The sequence below is a fragment of the Oncorhynchus keta genome, chromosome 34 (assembly GCF_023373465.1).
Source record: "Oncorhynchus keta strain PuntledgeMale-10-30-2019 chromosome 34, Oket_V2, whole genome shotgun sequence".
NCBI classification, from domain to species: Eukaryota; Metazoa; Chordata; class Actinopteri; order Salmoniformes; family Salmonidae; genus Oncorhynchus; species Oncorhynchus keta.
In genome coordinates, this window is record NC_068454.1 from 13,935,959 (window position 1) to 13,954,446 (window position 18,488).

General features: G+C 45.4%; 1 protein-coding gene across 9 annotated transcripts in view; it reads left to right on the plus strand.

The window, feature by feature from the left end:
* LOC118376230 (guanine nucleotide exchange factor DBS-like) overlaps positions 1 to 18,488 on the plus strand; it is a 113,048-nt gene that overhangs the window by 62,757 nt on the left and 31,803 nt on the right. For all 9 annotated transcript variants that reach the window (XR_008089841.1, XM_052493206.1, XM_052493211.1 and 6 more), the window contains 9 exons: positions 1,306 to 1,425; positions 1,727 to 1,843; positions 2,011 to 2,160; positions 2,507 to 2,631; positions 4,737 to 4,851; positions 5,071 to 5,190; positions 5,444 to 5,635; positions 13,536 to 13,727; positions 15,416 to 15,575. Coding sequence is in view for 8 of the 9 variants with exons in the window: in XM_052493206.1 (XP_052349166.1) it covers positions 1,306 to 1,425; positions 1,727 to 1,843; positions 2,011 to 2,160; positions 2,507 to 2,631; positions 4,737 to 4,851; positions 5,071 to 5,190; positions 5,444 to 5,635; positions 13,536 to 13,727; positions 15,416 to 15,575 (1,291 nt within the window). In the remaining variant the exon portion in view is untranslated. The remainder of the gene's footprint in view (positions 1 to 1,305; positions 1,426 to 1,726; positions 1,844 to 2,010; positions 2,161 to 2,506; positions 2,632 to 4,736; positions 4,852 to 5,070; positions 5,191 to 5,443; positions 5,636 to 13,535; positions 13,728 to 15,415; positions 15,576 to 18,488) is intronic.

The window sequence follows — 18,488 nt, forward strand, 5'->3', positions numbered from 1 at the left end:
CCTTAATATAAGGAATTTGAAACGATTTACAGCGGCATCAAAAAGTAGTCCCCTTGAAAAATAAAGTAGTCCCCAATAAATCAAGTCCCCTTGATTTATTCCACATTTATGACTCACAACCTGGATTCTGTCTTATGTAGCAACATTTGAATTTCTGTTTTTTACATTGGATAAAAGTAGAATCTCAGAACTGCAAAATGGTATATCATATACTGCATTTGAGGAAACGATGGGAAAGTGATTCTGCTTTGAAGGTTGATCAACTTGTAAACACACTTTTGAGAAAACAGTAGTACTATTGGAGAGTCCTTCTTTGTCTCCATCCATTCAGCACTGTTCACACCCTCTGAAGCCTTAGCCCATCTCTTTAAGGGTTGATCCAGCCATTCTGTACCACCTTGCCAGCTTCTTCCAGACATCTAAGAGAGGGAGAACAGCTCAATGAACAATACTCGCCCCATTGCTCTATCTGTGGATTTGCATTCAGAGAGCACACTGGATGCTCTGGCCAATAAGTAGGGTTGTTCCCGAAAGCTCTGACCTCACAGCTACAGTCAAGCACCAAAGCTAACTGGTTCACACCGGCTCACTACTGTCAGACACATAATGAGAGAATACATCACTCTGACCATTTTACCTGCCCTGGCAGAGCTGGTTAGACTTTTGTCATGTTATCCAGAGCGTTGGTGACTGTAGCTGTGCTGCCTCGGTATAAGAGGCAGATGCTTATGTCCATCCACCATCCCTATCCACAACACCCGCTGTTGACCCTAGTTGCCAGTTTCCACGTCATCTCCTGACATCTTCAGACATGGATGGACCTCAAATACTGACTTATATCACGGTGACCTGGCTGGCTACATTATGCACGCAGGGGCATCTTAGTAACACAGAGATCAATGTCACAGCCTGCTATCCTGAGGTGTCAAGTGTCCTTATACCCTGTCTCTCTCTCTATCCCTCTCTCTCTATCCCCCTCTCTATCCCTCTCTCTCTATCCCCCTCTCTATCCCTCTCTCTCTCTATCCTTCTCTCTCTACCCCCTCTCTATGCCTCTCTCTCTACCCCCCTCTCTATCCCTCTCTCTCTACCCCTCACTCTATCCCTCTCTCTATCCCTCTCTCTCTATCCCCCCTCTCTACCCCTCTCTCTATCCTTCGCTCTCTCCCCCTCTCTATCCCTCTCTCTGTCCCTCTCTCTCTCTATCCCTCTCTCTACCTCTCTCTATCCCTCTCTCTACCTCTCTCTAACCCCCTCTCTCTACCCTTTCCTTCCTTCCCTCTGTGTGTGTGTGTGTGTGTCTAGGGTTCATTCCCAGGGAACCTGCAGTTGGTTCTGGTATTGAAGCCCACCACATTATTCCAGAGGACTCTATCAGACATCCTGTTCAAGTTCAACAAGGATGAGTTCAAGATGAAGGTGCCGGTACGTACAGACAGCAGCCCCACACACACACCACACACACACATTCATAGACAGCATTTTTAATTATTGTCATTAGATTCACTATTATGTTTTTCTACCCTGAATTTGTGTGTGTGTGCGTGTGTGTGCGTGTGTGTGCGTGTGTGTGTGTGCGTGTGTGTGTGTGTGTGTGTGTGTGTGTGTGTGTGTGTGTGTGTGTGTGTGTGTGTGTGTGTGTGTGTGTGTGTGTGTGTGTGTGTGTGTGTGTGTGTGTGTGTGTGTGTGTGTGTGTGTGTGTGTGTGTGTGTGTGTGTGCGTGTAGGTGATTATGTTGAGTTCTGTGACTGAGCTTCACTCCTACATAGACCAGACACAATTGACTACTGACCTCGGAGGAACGCAGGAGTACTGCCACGAGCAGTGGATCTCACACCGTACCGTGAGTACACACACTCAAATACAGCCAGCAAACACACAACCAACAAATACACTGTAAATACACACATCATAAACACATTGGCCCAGTTTCCTACTTTTTAACTAATGACTTTTACCAGTAAAGCTGTGTATGTTGTCAACTAATGTGTTTCATCCATCTGTGTCTAGGACATGGAGGGCTTTGCTTTGATGGTGAAGAGAACAGCTCAGATCCTGCAGTCGTTTGGGACAGAGCTTGCAGAGACTGAACTACCCAATGACATCCAGGCTACTGCAAACTTACTGAGATCACACACTGACAAGAAAGACAAGATGAAGGTACAGAGCACACAGACACACACAGACACAGACACACACACACAGACACAGACACACACACACACACACACAGACACACACACACACACACACACACACACACACACACACACACACACACACACACACACACACACACACACACACACACACACACACACACACACACACACACACACACCTGGTCCTCCAGATAGACAAGTACACAACTTGAGGCTGAGTGTATTTAATGACAATCTGTCTGTGTTGAATCTAAATGAGCTGTTGTATAGTGTTCTTTATCCCACACTACTGAACTCAGAGTGGTAGTGTGTATCTGACTGCTGGGATGTGTGTGTACCTCCAGGAGGATCTACATGTGGCTCTAGGACAGGGCAGCAGAGTGTTGGAGAGTATTAATGAGCCTGTGGTCAGAGATCCTGATCACAACAGGAACCAGGGCGAACTGGAGAACCTGTCCACCGTACAGAGGTTAGAACACACACTGGGAAATTGACACTGGGGTTAGACCATACACTAACAGCCTAGAACACGAGGGTTAGACTTAGAACACCCACGTACAATCTAGAACCCTGGGGTTAGAACATACACTGGGGTTGGGCTTAGAACACACACTGAGAACCTAGAACACTGGGGTTATAACACACTGAGAACCTAGAACGCTGGGGTTAGATCATAGACTGAGAACCTAGAACACTGTGGTTAGAACACACACTGAGAATCTAGAACACTGGGGTTAGAACATACACTGGGGTTGGGCTTAGAACACACACTGAGAACCTAGAACACTGGGGTTATAACACACTGAGAACCTAGAACACTGGGGTTAGATCATAGACTGAGAACCTAGAACACTGTGGTTAGAACACACACTGAGAATCTAGAACACTGGGGTTAGAACACACACTGAGAACCTAGAACATTGGGGTTATAACATATACTGAGAACCTAGAGCACTGGGAACATAACACTTACTAAGAACCTAGAACACTGGGGTTGAACAGACAGAGAACCTAAAACACTGGGGTTAGAACACACACTGAAAACCTAGAACACTGGGGGTTATAACACACACTGGGAACCTAGAACACTGAGGTTATAACACACACTGGGAACCAAGGGTCACAGTATGCTCAGATATACTATACACAGGAAATCTAGAACACTCCAGACCAATGCAAGAGTTTAGAACACACAGCAGCGTTTGCTCATCACCATGATAAAGACTGGCAGTGCTGGCTGCTCTCAGGTCAGATGTAGTATTTTGGGAAACTCTGTTGACAGCGAAGACAACACAGTCTGGCACCTTCCACATTCAACTCAGTAGAGTGAACAGAATGCACACAGAGGGACAGAATGCACACAGAGGGACAGAACGCACACAGAGGGACAGAACGCACACAGAGGGACAGAACGCACACAGAGGGACAGAACGCACACAGAGGGACAGAACGCACACAGAGGGACAGAACGCACACAGAGCGACAGAACGCACACAGAGCAACAGAACGCACACAGAGGGACAGAAAGCACGAACACAGAGGGACAGAACGCACACAGTGGGACAGAACGCACACACACAGAGGGACAGAACGCACGCACACAGAGGGACAGAACGCACACAGGGGGACAGAACGCACAAACACAGAGGGACAGAACGCACGAACACAGAGGGACAGAACGCACACAGTGGGACAGAACGCACACACACAGAGGGACAGAACGCACGCACACAGAGGGACAGAACGCACACAGAGGGACAGAACGCACACAGAGGGACAGAACGCACACAGAGACAGCAGAGATTATCCACGTGTCTTATTTCTCCTCTTCTTTACTTTTCTCTCTTTCTCTGTCCCTGTCTCTTTCTCTGTCCCTGTCTCTTTCTCTGTCCCTGTCTCTTTCTCTGTCCCTGTCTCTTTCTCTGTCCCTGTCTCTTTCTCTGTCCCTGTCTCTTTCTCTGTCCCTGTCTCTTTCTCTGTCCCTGTCTCTTTCTCTGTCCCTGTCTCTTTCTCTGTCCCTGTCTCTGTCTCTGTCCCTGTCTCTTTCTCTGGCCCTGTCTCTTTCTCTGTCCCTGTCTCTTTCTCTGTCCCTGTCCCTGTCTCTTTCTCTGGCCCTGTCTCTTTCTCTGTCCCTGTCTCTTTCTCTGTCCCTGTCTCTTTCTCTGTCCCTGTCTCTTTCTCTGGCCCTGTCTCTTTCTCTGTCCCTGTCTCTTTCTCTGTCCCTGTCTCTTTCTCTGTCCCTGTCTCTTTCTCTGTCCCTGTCTCTATCTCTGTCCCTGTCTCTTTCTCTGTCCCTGTCTCTTTCTCTGGCCCTGTCTCTTTCTCTGTCCCTGTCTCTTTCTCTGTCCCTGTCTCTTTCTCTGGCCCTGTCTCTTTCTCTGTCCCTGTCTCTTTCTCTGGCCCTGTCTCTTTCTCTGGCCCTGTCTCTTTCTCTGTCCCTGTCTCTTTCTCTGGCCCTGTCTCTTTCTCTGGCCCTCCCCATCTCTGTCTCTCTCTCTCTTAAACCCTCCCCATATTTTCCTCCCCATCTCTGTCATTCTCTATCCTCTATCCCTCTCTCCTCTCCTCTATCAGACTGTTGTCCCAGTTGGATGAGACAGAGCGGGCGTGTGATGAGTTCTGGGGGACACACCAGGCCAAGCTGGAGCAATGTCTGCAGCTCCGCCACTTTGAACACAACTTCAGAGAGGTGAGTGGGACAACACACACACACACACACACAAACACACACACCTGACGTCTGTACAGGTGGGGGTAACATAGACTAGCTACAGTATCTGAAAGCAATACACCACAGAGCAACATAGTGACACAGCCACCTGTGTTGATGCATGTACATCTGGATCTTTGTGTATGTCCTACCAAAAGTCATTGCCTCTGTGTGTGTTCTGTTGTGATGCTCTTCCAGATGAGATGTCTGCTGGACCAGGTGGCAGAGAGATTGACAGCTTTCTCAGAGGTGGGAATAAACCCTGCCCATGCTGATCACATCTTCTGTGACCTGAACAGCCACGAGGCGAGAGTCTTAGTAAGTAAACACACACACTGATACACATATTATCTACAGCACATATCATCTCCCTGTTCTCTCACTCTCTTTCTCTCTCTCTCTCTCTCTCTCTCTCTCTCTCTCTCTCTCTCTCTCTCTCTCTCTCTCTCTCTCTCTCTCTCACGCACACACTCTCTTTCTTTCTCTCACACTCTCCCCCTTTCTCTCTCTCTTTCCCTCTCCTCCTCCCCCCTCCCTCCCTCCCTCACACTCTCTCTCTCTATCTCTGTAGGAGGTATTGGACGAAGCCCAGGCTTTGGCCTGTGAGGGTGACGAGTTGATCCAGAGCTCTCACTATGCTGAGGACTCCATCCAGCCCAAATGCAGCGAGCTCCGAGCCGTGAGCAAGGAACTTAGTTCCACCCTGAGAGCAAGGAAAGATCACCTACTCAGAGCTATGGAACTACACCACAATCTGGAGAGGGTGAGAGGGACAGACACACACACACATGTACTGTATATACACAGATATACTATATACAGGTATATACACACACACACACATACATACATATATATACAGTGCCGTGCGAAAGTATTCGGCCCCCTTGAACTTTGCGACCTTTTGCCACATTTCAGGCTTCAAACATAAAGATATAAAACTGTATTTTTTTGTGAAGAATCAACAACAAGTGGGACACAATCATGAAGTGGAACGACATTTATTGGATATTTCAAACTTTTTTAACAAATCAAAAACTGAAAAATTGGGCGTGCAAAATTATTGAGCCCCTTTACTTTCAGTGCAGCAAACTCTCTCCAGAAGTTCAGTGAGGATCTCTGAATGATCCAATGTTGACCTAAATGACTAATGATGATAAATACAATCCACCTGTGTGTAATCAAGTCTCCGTATAAATGCACCTGCACTGTGATAGTCTCAGAGGTCCGTTAAAAGCGCAGAGAGCATCATGAAGAACAAGGAACACACCAGGCAGGTCCGAGATACTGTTGTGAAGAAGTTTAAAGCCGGATTTGGATACAAAAATATTTCCCAAGCATTAAACATCCCAAGGAGCACTGTGCAAGCGATAATATTGAAATGGAAGGAGTATTAGACCACTGCAAATCTACCAAGACCTGGTAAACTTTCAGCTCATACAAGGAGAAGACTGATCAGAGATGCAGCCAAGAGGCCCATGATCACTCTGGATGAACTGCAGAGATCTACAGCTGAGGTGGGAGACTCTGTCCATAGGACAACAATCAGTCGTATATTGCACAAGTCTGGCCTTTATGGAAGAGTGGCAAGAAGAAAGCCTTTTCTTAAAGATATCCATAAAAAGTGTCGTTTAAAGTTTGCCACAAGCCACCTGGGAGACACACCAAACATGTGGAAGAAGGTACTCTGGTCAGATGAAACCAAAATTGAACTTTTTGGCAACAATGCAAAACGTTATGTTTGGCATCATGGTGTGGGCCTGATTTTCTTCAGCAGGGACAGGGAAGATGGTTAAAATTGATGGGAAGATGGATGGAGCCAAATACAGGACCATTCTGGAAGAAAACCTGATGGAGTCTGCAAAAGAACTGAGACTGGGACGGAGATTTGTCTTCCAACAAGACAATGATCCAAAACATAAAGCAAAATCTATAATGGAGTGGTTCAAAAATAAACATATCCAGGTGTTAGAATGGCCAAGTCAAAGTCCAGACCTGAATCCAATCGAGAATCTGTGGAAAGAACTGAAAACTGCTGTTCACAAATGCTCTCCATCCAACCTCACTGAGCTCTTGCTGTTTTGCAAGGAGGAATGGGAAGAAATTTCAGTCTCTCGATGTGCAAAACTGATAGAGACATACTCCAAGCGACTTAAAGCTGTAATCGCAGCAAAAGGTGGCGCTACAAAGTATTAACTTAAGGGGGCTGAATAATTTTGCACAACCAATTTTTCAGTTTTTGATTTGTTAAAAAAGTTTGAAATATCCAATAAATGTCGTTCCACTTCATGATTGTGTCCCACTTGTTGTTGATTCTTCACAAAAAAATAGTTTTATATCTTTATGTTTGAAGCCTGAAATGTGGCAAAAGGTCGCAAAGTTCAAGGGGGCCGAATACTTTGCAAGGCACTGTATATATGTATATATACAGTCCAGAAAGAATGAAGAGACCACTGCAAAATGATCCGTTTCTCTGGTTTTACTATTTATAGGTTTGTGTTTGGGTAAAATTAACATTTTTGTTTTATTCTATAAACTACTGACAACATTTCTCCCAAATGCATCATTAACAATGTCTACACTGTATTTCTGATCAATTTGATACTATTTTAATGGCTTTTTTTTTAATTGCTTTTCTTTCAAAAACGAGAATTTCTAAGTAAATTTTGAACAGTAGTGTAAAGTTGAAGTCGGAAGTTTACATACATCTTAGCCAAATACATTTAAACTCAGTTTTTCACCATTCCTGACATTTAATCCTCGTAAAAATTCCCTGTTTTAGGGCAGTTAGGATCACCACTTTATTTTAAGAATGTGAAATGTCAGAATAATAGTAGAGAGAATGATTTATTTCAGCTTTTATTTCTTTCACTACATTCCCACTGGTTCAGAAGTTTACATACACTCAATTAGTATTTGGTAGCATTGACTTTAAATTGTGTAACTTGGGTCGAAGGTTTCGTGTAGCCTTCCACAAACGTCCCACAATAAGTTGGGTGAATTTTGGCCCATTCCTCCTGACAGAGCTGGTGTAACTGAGTCAGGTTTGTAGGCCTCCTTGCTCGCACACACTTTTCAGTTCTGCCCACACATTTTCTGTAGGATTGAGGTCAGCGCTTTGTGATGGCCACTCCAATACCTTGACTTTGTTGTCGTTCAGCCATTTTGCCACAACTTTGGAAGTATGCTTGGGGTCATTGCCCATTTGGAAAACCCATTTGCGACCAAGCTTTAACTTCCTGACTGATGTCTTGAGATGTTGCTTCAATATATCCACATCACTTTCCTCATGATGTCCTCTATTTTGTAAAGTGCACCAGTCCCTCCTGCAGCAAAGCACCCACACAACATGATGCTGCCACCCCCGTGCTTCATGGTTGGGATGGTGTTCTTCGGCTTGCAAGTCTCCCCCTTTTTCCTCCAAACATAACAATGGTCATTATGGCCGAACAGTTCTATTTTTGTTTCATCAGACCAGAGGACATTTCTCCAAAAAGTACGATCTTTGTCCACATGTGCAGTTGCAAACCGTAGTCTTGCTTTTTTATGACGGTTTTGGAGCAGTGGCTTCTTCCTTGCTGAGCGGCCTTTCAGGTTATGTCAATATAGGACTTGTTTTACTGTGGATATAGATACTTTTGTACCTGTTTCATCCAGCATCTTCACATGGTCCTTTGCTGTTGTTCTGGGATTGATTTGCACTTTTCTCAACAAAGTACATTCATCTCTAGGAGACAGAACTCGTCTCCTTCCTGAGCGGTATGACGACTGCGTGGTCCCATGGTGTTTATACTTGCGTACTATTGTTTGTACTGATGAACGTGGTACTTTTAGGCGATTGGAAATTGCTCCCAAGGATGAACCAGACTTGTGGAGGTCTCCAATTTTCTTTCTGAGGTCTTGGCTGATTTCTTTTGATTTTCCCATGATGTCAAGCAAGGAAGCAGAGTTTGAAGGTAGGCCTTGAAATACATCCACAGGTATACCGCCAATTGATTCAAATGATGTCAATTAGCCTATCAGAAGCTTATAAAGCCATGACATAATTTTCTGGAATTTTCCAAGCTGTTTAAAGGCACAGTCAACTTTGTGTATAGTAACTTCTGACCCACTGGAATTGTGATACAGTGAATTATAAGTGAAATAATCTGTCTGTAAACAACTGTTGGAAAACTTACTTGTGTCATGCACAAAGTAGATGTCCTAACCAACTTGCCAAAACTATAGTTTGTTAACAAGAAATTTGTGGAGTGGTTGAAAAACGAGTTTTACTGACTCCACCATAAGTGTATATAAACTTCCGACTTCAACTGTACACACATATACTGTATATATACACACAGACTGTATGTACAGACACACACACACATATATAGTACCAGTCAAAAGTTTGGACACACCTACTCATTCAAGGGTTTTTCTTTATTTTTTACTATTTTCTAAATTGTAGAATAATAGTGAAGACATCAAAACTATGAAATAACACAGATGGAATCATGTAGCAACCAAAAAAGTATTTTTATCAAATCTAAATATATGTTACGATTGAGATTCTTCAATGTAGCCACCCTTTGCCTTGATGACAGTTTGGCACACTCTTCACATTCCCTCAATGTGCTTCATGCTGCTGCAGAAGATAAGTTCATTAAAGGTACCTCTGCTGCAGAGGATAAGTTCATTAGAGGTACCTCTGCTGCAGAGGATAAGTTCATTAGAGGTACCTCTGCTGCAGAGGATAAGTTCATTAGAGGTACCTCTGCTGCAGAGGATACGTTCATTAGAGGTACCTCTGCTGCAGAGGATAAGTTCATTAGAGGTACCTCTGCTGCAGAGGATAAGTTAATTAGAGGTACCTCTGCTGCAGAGGATACGTTCATTAGAGGTACCTCTGCTGCAGAAGATAAGTTCATTAGAGGTACCTCTGCTGCAGAGGATAAGTTCATTAGAGGTACCTCTGCTGCAGAGGATACGTTCATTAAAGGTACCTCTGCTGCAGAGGATACGTTCATTAGAGGTACCTCTGCTGCAGAGGATAAGTTCATTAGAGGTACCTCTGCTGCAGAGGATACGTTCATTAGAGGTACCTCTGCTGCAGAGGATACGTTCATTAGAAATACCTCTGCTGCAGAGGATAAGTTCATTAGAGGTACCTCTGCTGCAGAGGATACGTTCATTAGAGGTACCTCTGCTGCAGAGGATAAGTTCATTAGAGGTACCTCTGCTGCAGAGGATAAGTTAATTAGAGGTACCTCTGCTGCAGAGGATAAGTTCATTAGAGGTACCTCTGCTGCAGAGGATAAGTTCATTAGAGGTACCTCTGCTGCAGAGGATAAGTTCATTAGAGGTACGTCTGCTGCAGAGGATAAGTTCATTAGAGGTACGTCTGCTGCAGAGGATAAGTTCATTAGAGGTACGTCTGCTGCAGAGGATAAGTTCATTAGAGGCACCAGCCTCAGAAATTGCAGCCCAAATAAACGCTTCACATAGTTCAAGTAACAGACGCATCTCAACATCAACTGTTCAAAGGAGACTGCGTGAATCAGGCCTTCGTGGTCAAATTACTGCATAGAAACCACTTCTAAACAGTCCCTCCAGGTTTTCGTGGTTGAATTACTGCATAGAAACCACTTCTAAACAGTCCCTCCAGGTTTTCGTGGTCGAATTACTGCATAGAAACCACTTCTAAACAGTCCCTCCAGGTTTTCGTGGTCGAATTACTGCATAGAAACCACTTCTAAACAGTCCCTCCAGGTTTTGCTGGTTGAATTACTGCATAGAAACCACTTCTAAACAGTCCCTCCAGGTTTTCGTGGTTGAATTACTGCATAGAAACCACTTCTAAACAGTCCCTCCAGGTTTTTGTGGTTGAATTACTGCATAGAAACCACTTCTAAACAGTCCCTCCAGGTTTTGCTGGTTGAATTACTGCATAGAAACCACTTCTAAACAGTCCCTCCAGGTTTTTGTGGTTGAATTACTGCATAGAAACCACTTCTAAACAGTCCCTCCAGGTTTTCGTGGTTGAATTACTGCATAGAAACCACTTCTAAACAGTCCCTCCAGGTTTTTGTGGTTGAATTACTGCATAGAAACCACTTCTAAACAGTCCCTCCAGGTTTTCGTGGTTGAACTACTGCATAGAAACCACTTCTAAACAGTCCCTCCAGGTTTTTGTGGTTGAATTACTGCATAGAAACCACTTCTAAACAGTCCCTCCAGGTTTTTGTGGTTGAACTACTGCATAGAAACCACTTCTAAACAGTCCCTCCAGGTTTTCGTGGTTGAATTACTGCATAGAAACCACTTCTAAACAGTCCCTCCAGGTTTTCGTGGTTGAATTACTGCATAGAAACCACTTCTAAACAGTCCCTCCAGGTTTTTGTGGTTGAATTACTGCATAGAAACCACTTCTAAACAGTCCCTCCAGGTTTTCGTGGTTGAACTACTGCATAGAAACCACTTCTAAACAGTCCCTCCAGGTTTTCGTGGTTGAATTGCTGCATAGAAACCACTTCTAAACAGTCCCTCCAGGTTTTCGTGGTTGAATTACTGCATAGAAACCACTTCTAAACAGTCCCTCCAGGTTTTCGTGGTTGAATTACTGCATAGAAACCACTTCTAAACAGTCCCTCCAGGTTTTCGTGGTTGAATTACTGCGAGAAACCACTTCTAAACAGTCCCTCCAGGTTTTCGTGGTCAGAATATGTGATTGATATGTACTATTGCATTTTTTCTTATCCAGAAAGGTCCGTATTAGCTTTTGTGATCCATATTAAGTTTTACAGGGAGTTTATAACGGCAAAGCTGACAAATTACACTCTTTGAGCAGTGCTCTCCATAGACAGACTGGGGAGAGCAGAGTGCTGACGACCCTACTAAAGCCAAGGTTAGCAGAGTTCAAGTTTGAGTAAAACAACACTCATCCTTGATTCTTTCAGAGCTTACCACACTCTTCCATGCTACCACTTCAGTCACAGTGGTCTGCCACTGCTGTGGGAACTGTTCTGACATTCTCATATGCTTTGCTTATTCGAAGTGACTGTTGATTGTTGAATTTCTCCAGTTTACAAAAACATTTTGAATTTTTTTTGTGCGCTCGTTAACTGTTATTTTTGTTGGCAAATGAGATTGATTTCTGTTCATTGTACTGCCTATCAGCCATCAACAATCACCCATCATCTTCGCACGTGAATACGCTGACAGGCCAGGGGGGAAAACTTTGTTGAATTGTGCCATTTTCCATGGTAACAGCGCAGTAATTGGTCAAAATTACGAACCCGCTTTTGATAGGACCCTTTTATGCGCTAAAAGTGCAGGGATTGGTCAAAATTGCGAGCTCTCGCATAATATGCGCTGATTGGTTGGGCAAAAAAGTATTTAGTCAGCCACCAATTGTACAAGTCTTCACAAGGTTTTCAAACACTGTTGCTGGTATTTTGGCCCATTCCTCCATGCAGATCTCCTCTAGAGCAGTGATGTTTTGGGGCTGTTGCTGGGCAACACAGACTTTCAACTCCCTCCAAAGATTTTCTATGGGGTTGAGATCTGGAGACTGGCTAGGCCACTCCAGGACCTTGAAATGCTTCCTACGAAGCCACTCCTTCGTTGCCCGGGCGGTGTGTTTGGGATCAATTGTCATGCTGAAAGACCCAGCCACGTTTCATCTTCAATGCCCTTGCTGATGGTAGGCTTTGTTACTTTGGTCCCAGCTCTCTGCAGGTCATTCACTAGGTTCCCCCGTGTGGTTCTGGGATTTTTGCTCACCGTTCTTGTGATCATTTTGACCCCACGGGGTGAGATCTTGCGTGGAGCCTCAGATCGAGGGAGATTATCAGTGGTCTTGTATGTCTTCCATTTCCTAATAATTGCTCCCACAGCTGATTTCTTCAAACCAAGCTGCTTACCTATTGCAGATTCAGTCTTCCCAGCCTGGTGCAGGTCTACAATTGTGTTTCTGGTGTCCTTTGACAGGTATTTGGTCTTGGCCATAGTGGAGTTTGGAGTGTGACTGTTTGAGGTTGTGGACAGGTGTCTTTTATACTGATAACAAGTTCAAACAGGTTCCATTAATACAGCTAATGAGTGGAGGACAGAGGAGGCTCTTAAAGAAGAAGTTACAGGTCTGTGAGAGCCAGAAATCTTGCTTGTTTGTAGTTGACCAAATACTTATTTTCCACCATAATTTGCAAATAAATTCATAAAATATCCTACAAAGTGATTTTCTGGATTTTTTTTTCTCAATTTTGTCTGTCATAGTGGAAGTGTACCTATGATGAAAATTACAGGCCTCTCTCATCTTTTTAAGTGGGAGAACTTGCACAATTCGTGGCTGACTAAATACTTTTTTGACCCACTGTGTGTATATATATATATATATATATATATATATATATATATATATACATACACACACACACACACACACACACACACACACACACACACACACACACACACACACACACATAAAGTCAATCAACTGAAATCAAACACACACACACACGCGTACTCTCACACACCACCTCATGAACCTCTAAAAACTCCTTTCTCTCTCTCTCTCTCTCTCTCTCTCTCTCTCTCTCTCTCTCTCTCTCTCTCTCTCTCTCTCTCTCTCTCTCTCTCTCTTCTCTCTCTCTCTCTCTCTCTCTCTCTCTCTCTCTCAGGCTGCTAAATGGTGTGGTGATGGCCTCTACCTGCTGGCCTCCCAGCCCGTGGACAAGTGTCAGTCACATGAAGGGGCGGAGTCAGCGCTGCAGGAAATGGAGCGTTACCTAGATACGGCAGGACACAACAAACTAACGGATCCTAGCTCCATCTACAGTGATTACAAGACAGTGCTCAACCAGGACTTCAGGGTAAGGGGATCCAGCTCTCTGACATGAATCCATGTCTGGATATCACTAAAATCTGTCATCATAACATCAATAAGTCAACGCAAATAAAATAAAATAAAATAAACAGCTGTCAACACCTGTGAGTGTCCCACAGTAATGTTGCTCCTTGGTCCTCTGCACTCCTCTCTCCTTTCCTCTTCTCTCCTTCTCTTATATCCCCTTTCCTCTCCTCTCCTCCTCTCATCATCCCCTTTCCTCTCCTCTCCTCCTCTCATCTCCCCCTTTCCTCTCCTCTCCTCCTCTCATCTCCCCTCTTTCCTCTCCTCTCATATCCCCTTTCCTCTCCTCTCCTCCTCTCATCTCCCCCTTTCCTCTCCTCCTCTCATATCCCCTTTCCTCTCCTCTCCTCCTCTCATCTCCCCTCTTTCCTCTCCTCTCATATCCCCTTTCCTCTCCTCTCCTCCTCTCATCTCCCCCTTTCCTCTCCTCTCATATCCCCTTTCCTCTCCTCTCCTCCTCTCATCTCCCCCTTTCCTCTCCTCCTCTCATATCCCCTTTCCTCTCCTCTCATCTCCCCTCTTTCCTCTCCTCTCATATCCCCTTTCCTCTCCTCCTCTCATCTCCCCTTTTCCTCTCCTCCTCTCATATCCCCTTTCCTCTCCTCTCATCTCCCCTCTTTCCTCTCCTCTCATCTCCCCCTTTCCTCTCCTCTCATCTCCCCCTTTCCTCTCCTCTCATCTCCCCCTTTCCTCTCCTCTCATCTCCCCCTTTCATCTCCCCCTTTCCTCTCCTCTCATATCCCCTTTCCTTTCCTCTCATCTCCCCTCTTTTCCTCTCCTCTCATATCCCCTTTCCTCTCCTCTCCTCCTCTCATCTCCCCTCTTTCCTCTCCTCTCATATCCCCTTTCCTCTCCTCTCCTCCTCTCATCTCCCCCTTTCCTCTCCTCTCATATCCCCTTTCCTCTCCTCTCCTCCTCTCATCTCCCCCTTTCCTCTCCTCCTCTCATATCCCCTTTCCTCTCCTCTCATCTCCCCTCTTTCCTCTCCTCTCATATCCCCTTTCCTCTCCTCCTCTCATCTCCCCTTTTCCTCTCCTCCTCTCATATCCCCTTTCCTCTCCTCTCATCTCCCCTCTTTCCTCTCCTCTCATCTCCCCCTTTCCTCTCCTCTCATCTCCCCCTTTCCTCTCCTCTCATCTCCCCCTTTCCTCTCCTCTCATCTCCCCCTTTCATCTCCCCCTTTCCTCTCCTCTCATATCCCCTTTCCTTTCCTCTCATCTCCCCTCTTTTCCTCTCCTCTCATATCCCCTTTCCTCTCCTCTCATCTCCCTTTTCGTCTCCGCTCATATCCCCTTTCCTCTCCTCTCATATCCCCTTTCCTCTCCTCCTCTCATATCCCCTTTCCTCTCCTCTCATATCCCCTTTCCTCTCCTCCGCTCAACTCCCCCTTTCCTCTCCTCTCATCTCCCCCTTTCCTCTCTCTCCCCCTTTCATCTCCCCTTTCCTCTCCTCTCATATCCCCTTTCCTCTCCTCTCATATCCCCTTTCCTCTCCTCCGCTCAACTCCCCCTTTCCTCTCCTCTCATCTCCCCCTTTCCTCTCCTCTCATCTCCCCCTTTCCTCTTCTCTCATCTCCCTCTTTCCTCTCCTCTCATCTCCCCCTTTCCTCTCCTCTCATATCCCCTTTCCTTTCCTTTCCTCCTCCCTCAGGATCAAATAGATCAAGTCTTTCAGAAGCAGGTATCCGTGCAGGAGATGTTTGAGAAGAGGATGGTCAGTCTGAAGAAGCTGGCAGCCAAACAAACCAGGCCAGTCCAGCCTGTGGCACCAAGGCCTGAAGCCTTCATCAAGTCCCCACTCTCCTCGCCAGGTGAGCCCCTTATATACCACCAGTCCTAACATACCACCAGTCCTAACATACCACCAGTCCTAATATTCCACCAGTCCTAATATATCGCCAGTCCTAACATACCACCAGTCCTAACATACCACCAGTCCTAACATATCACCAGTCCTAACATACCACCAGTCCTAACATACCACCAGTCCTAATATACCACCAGTCCTAATATACCACCAGTCCTAATATATCGCCAGTCCTAACATACCACCAGTCCTTACATACCACCAGTCCTTACATACCACCAGTCCTTACATACCACCAGTCCTAATATTCCACCAGTCCTAATATATCGCCAGTCCTAACATACCACCAGTCCTAACATACCACCAGTCCTAACATATCACCAGTCCTAACATACCACCAGTCCTAACATACCACCAGTCCTAACATACCACCAGTCCTAATATACCACCAGTCCTAATATACCACCAGTCCTAATATATCGCCAGTCCTAACATACCACCAGTCCTTACATACCACCAGTCCTTACATACCACCAGTCCTTACATACCACTAGTCATTACATACCACCAGTCCTAATATACCACCAGTCCTAACATACCACCAGTCCTTACATACCACCAGTCCTTACATACCACTAGTCCTTACATACCACCAGTCCTAATATACCACCAGTCCTAACATACCACCAGTCCTTACATACCATCGTCCTAACATACCACCAGTCCTAACATACCACCAGTCCTTACATACCACCAGTCCTTACATACCACCAGTCCTAACATACCACCAGTCCTAACATACCACCAGTCCTTACATACCACCAGTCCTAACATACCACCAGTCCTAACATACCACCAGTCCTAACATACCACCAGTCCTTACATACCACCAGTCCTAACATACCACCAGTCCTAACATACCACCAGTCCTTACATACCACCAGTCCTTACATACCACCAGTCCTAACATACCACCAGTCCTAACATACCACCAGTCCTAACATACCACCAGTCCTAACATACCACCAGTCCTTACATACCACCAGTCCTAACATACCACCAGTCCTAACATACCACCAGTCCTTACATACCACCAGTCCTTACATACCACCAGTCCTAACATACCACCAGTCCTAACATACCACCAGTCCTTACATACCACCAGTCCTAACATACCACTAGTCCTAACATACCACCAGTCCTTACATACCACCAGTCCTTACATACCACCAGTCCTTACATACCACTAGTCCTTACATACCACCAGTCCTAACATACCACCAGTCCTAACATACCACCAGTCCTAACATACCACCAGTCCTAACATACCACCAGTCCTAACATACCACCAGTCCTTACATACCACCAGTCCTAACATACCACCAGTCCTAACATACCACCAGTCCTAACATACCACCAGTCCTTACATACCACCAGTCCTAACATACCACCAGTCCTAACATACCACCAGTCCTTACATACCACCAGTCCTTACATACCACCAGTCCTTACATACCACCAGTCCTAACATACCACCAGTCCTAACATACCACCAGTCCTTACATACCACCAGTCCTTACATACCACCAGTCCTTACATACCACCAGTCCTAACATACCACCAGTCCTTACATACCACCAGTCCTAACATACCACCAGTCCTAACATACCACCAGTCCTTACATACCACCAGTCCTTACATACCACCAGTCCTAACATACCACCAGTCCTTACATACCACCAGTCCTTACATACCACCAGTCCTAACATACCACCAGTCCTAACATACCACCAGTCCTTACATACCACCAGTCCTTACATACCACCAGTCCTTACATACCACCAGTCCTAACATACCACCAGTCCTAACATACCACCAGTCCTTACATACCACCAGTCCTTACATACCACCAGTCCTTACATACCACCAGTCCTAACATACCACCAGTCCTAACATACCACCAGTCCTAACATACCACCAGTCCTAACATACCACCAGTCCTTACATACCACCAGTCCTAACATACCACCAGTCCTTACATACCACCAGTCCTTACATACCACCAGTCCTTACATACCACCAGTCCTTACATACCACCAGTCCTTACATACCACCAGTCCTAACATACCACCAGTCCTTACATACCACCAGTCCTAACATACCACCAGTCCTTACATACCACCAGTCCTTACATACCACCAGTCCTTACATACCACCAGTCCTTACATACCACCAGTCCTTACATACCACCAGTCCTTAAATACCACCAGTCCTTACATACCACCAGTCCTAACATACCACCAGTCCTTACATACCACCAGTCCTTACATACCACCAGTCCTTACATACCACCAGTCCTTACATACCACCAGTCCTTACATACCACCAGTCCTTACATACCACCAGTCCTTACATACCACCAGTCCTAACATACCACCAGTCCTTACATACCACCAGTCCTAACATACCACCAGTCCTTACATACCACCAGTCCTAACATAGCACCAGTCCTTACATACCACCAGTCCTAACATACCACCAGTCCTTACATACCACCAGTCCTAACATACCACCAGTCCTAACATACCACCAGTCCTTACATACCACCAGTCCTTACATACCACCAGTCCTTACATACCACCAGTCCTTACATACCACCAGTCCTAACATACCACCAGTCCTTACATACCACCAGTCCTAACATACCACCAGTCCTAACATACCACCAGTCCTAACATACCACCAGTCCTAACATACCACCAGTCCTTACATACCACCAGTCCTTACATACCACCAGTCCTAACATACCACCAGTCCTTACATACCACCAGTCCTAACATACCACCAGTCCTAACATACCACCAGTCCTAACATACCACCAGTCCTTACATACCACCAGTCCTAACATACCACCAGT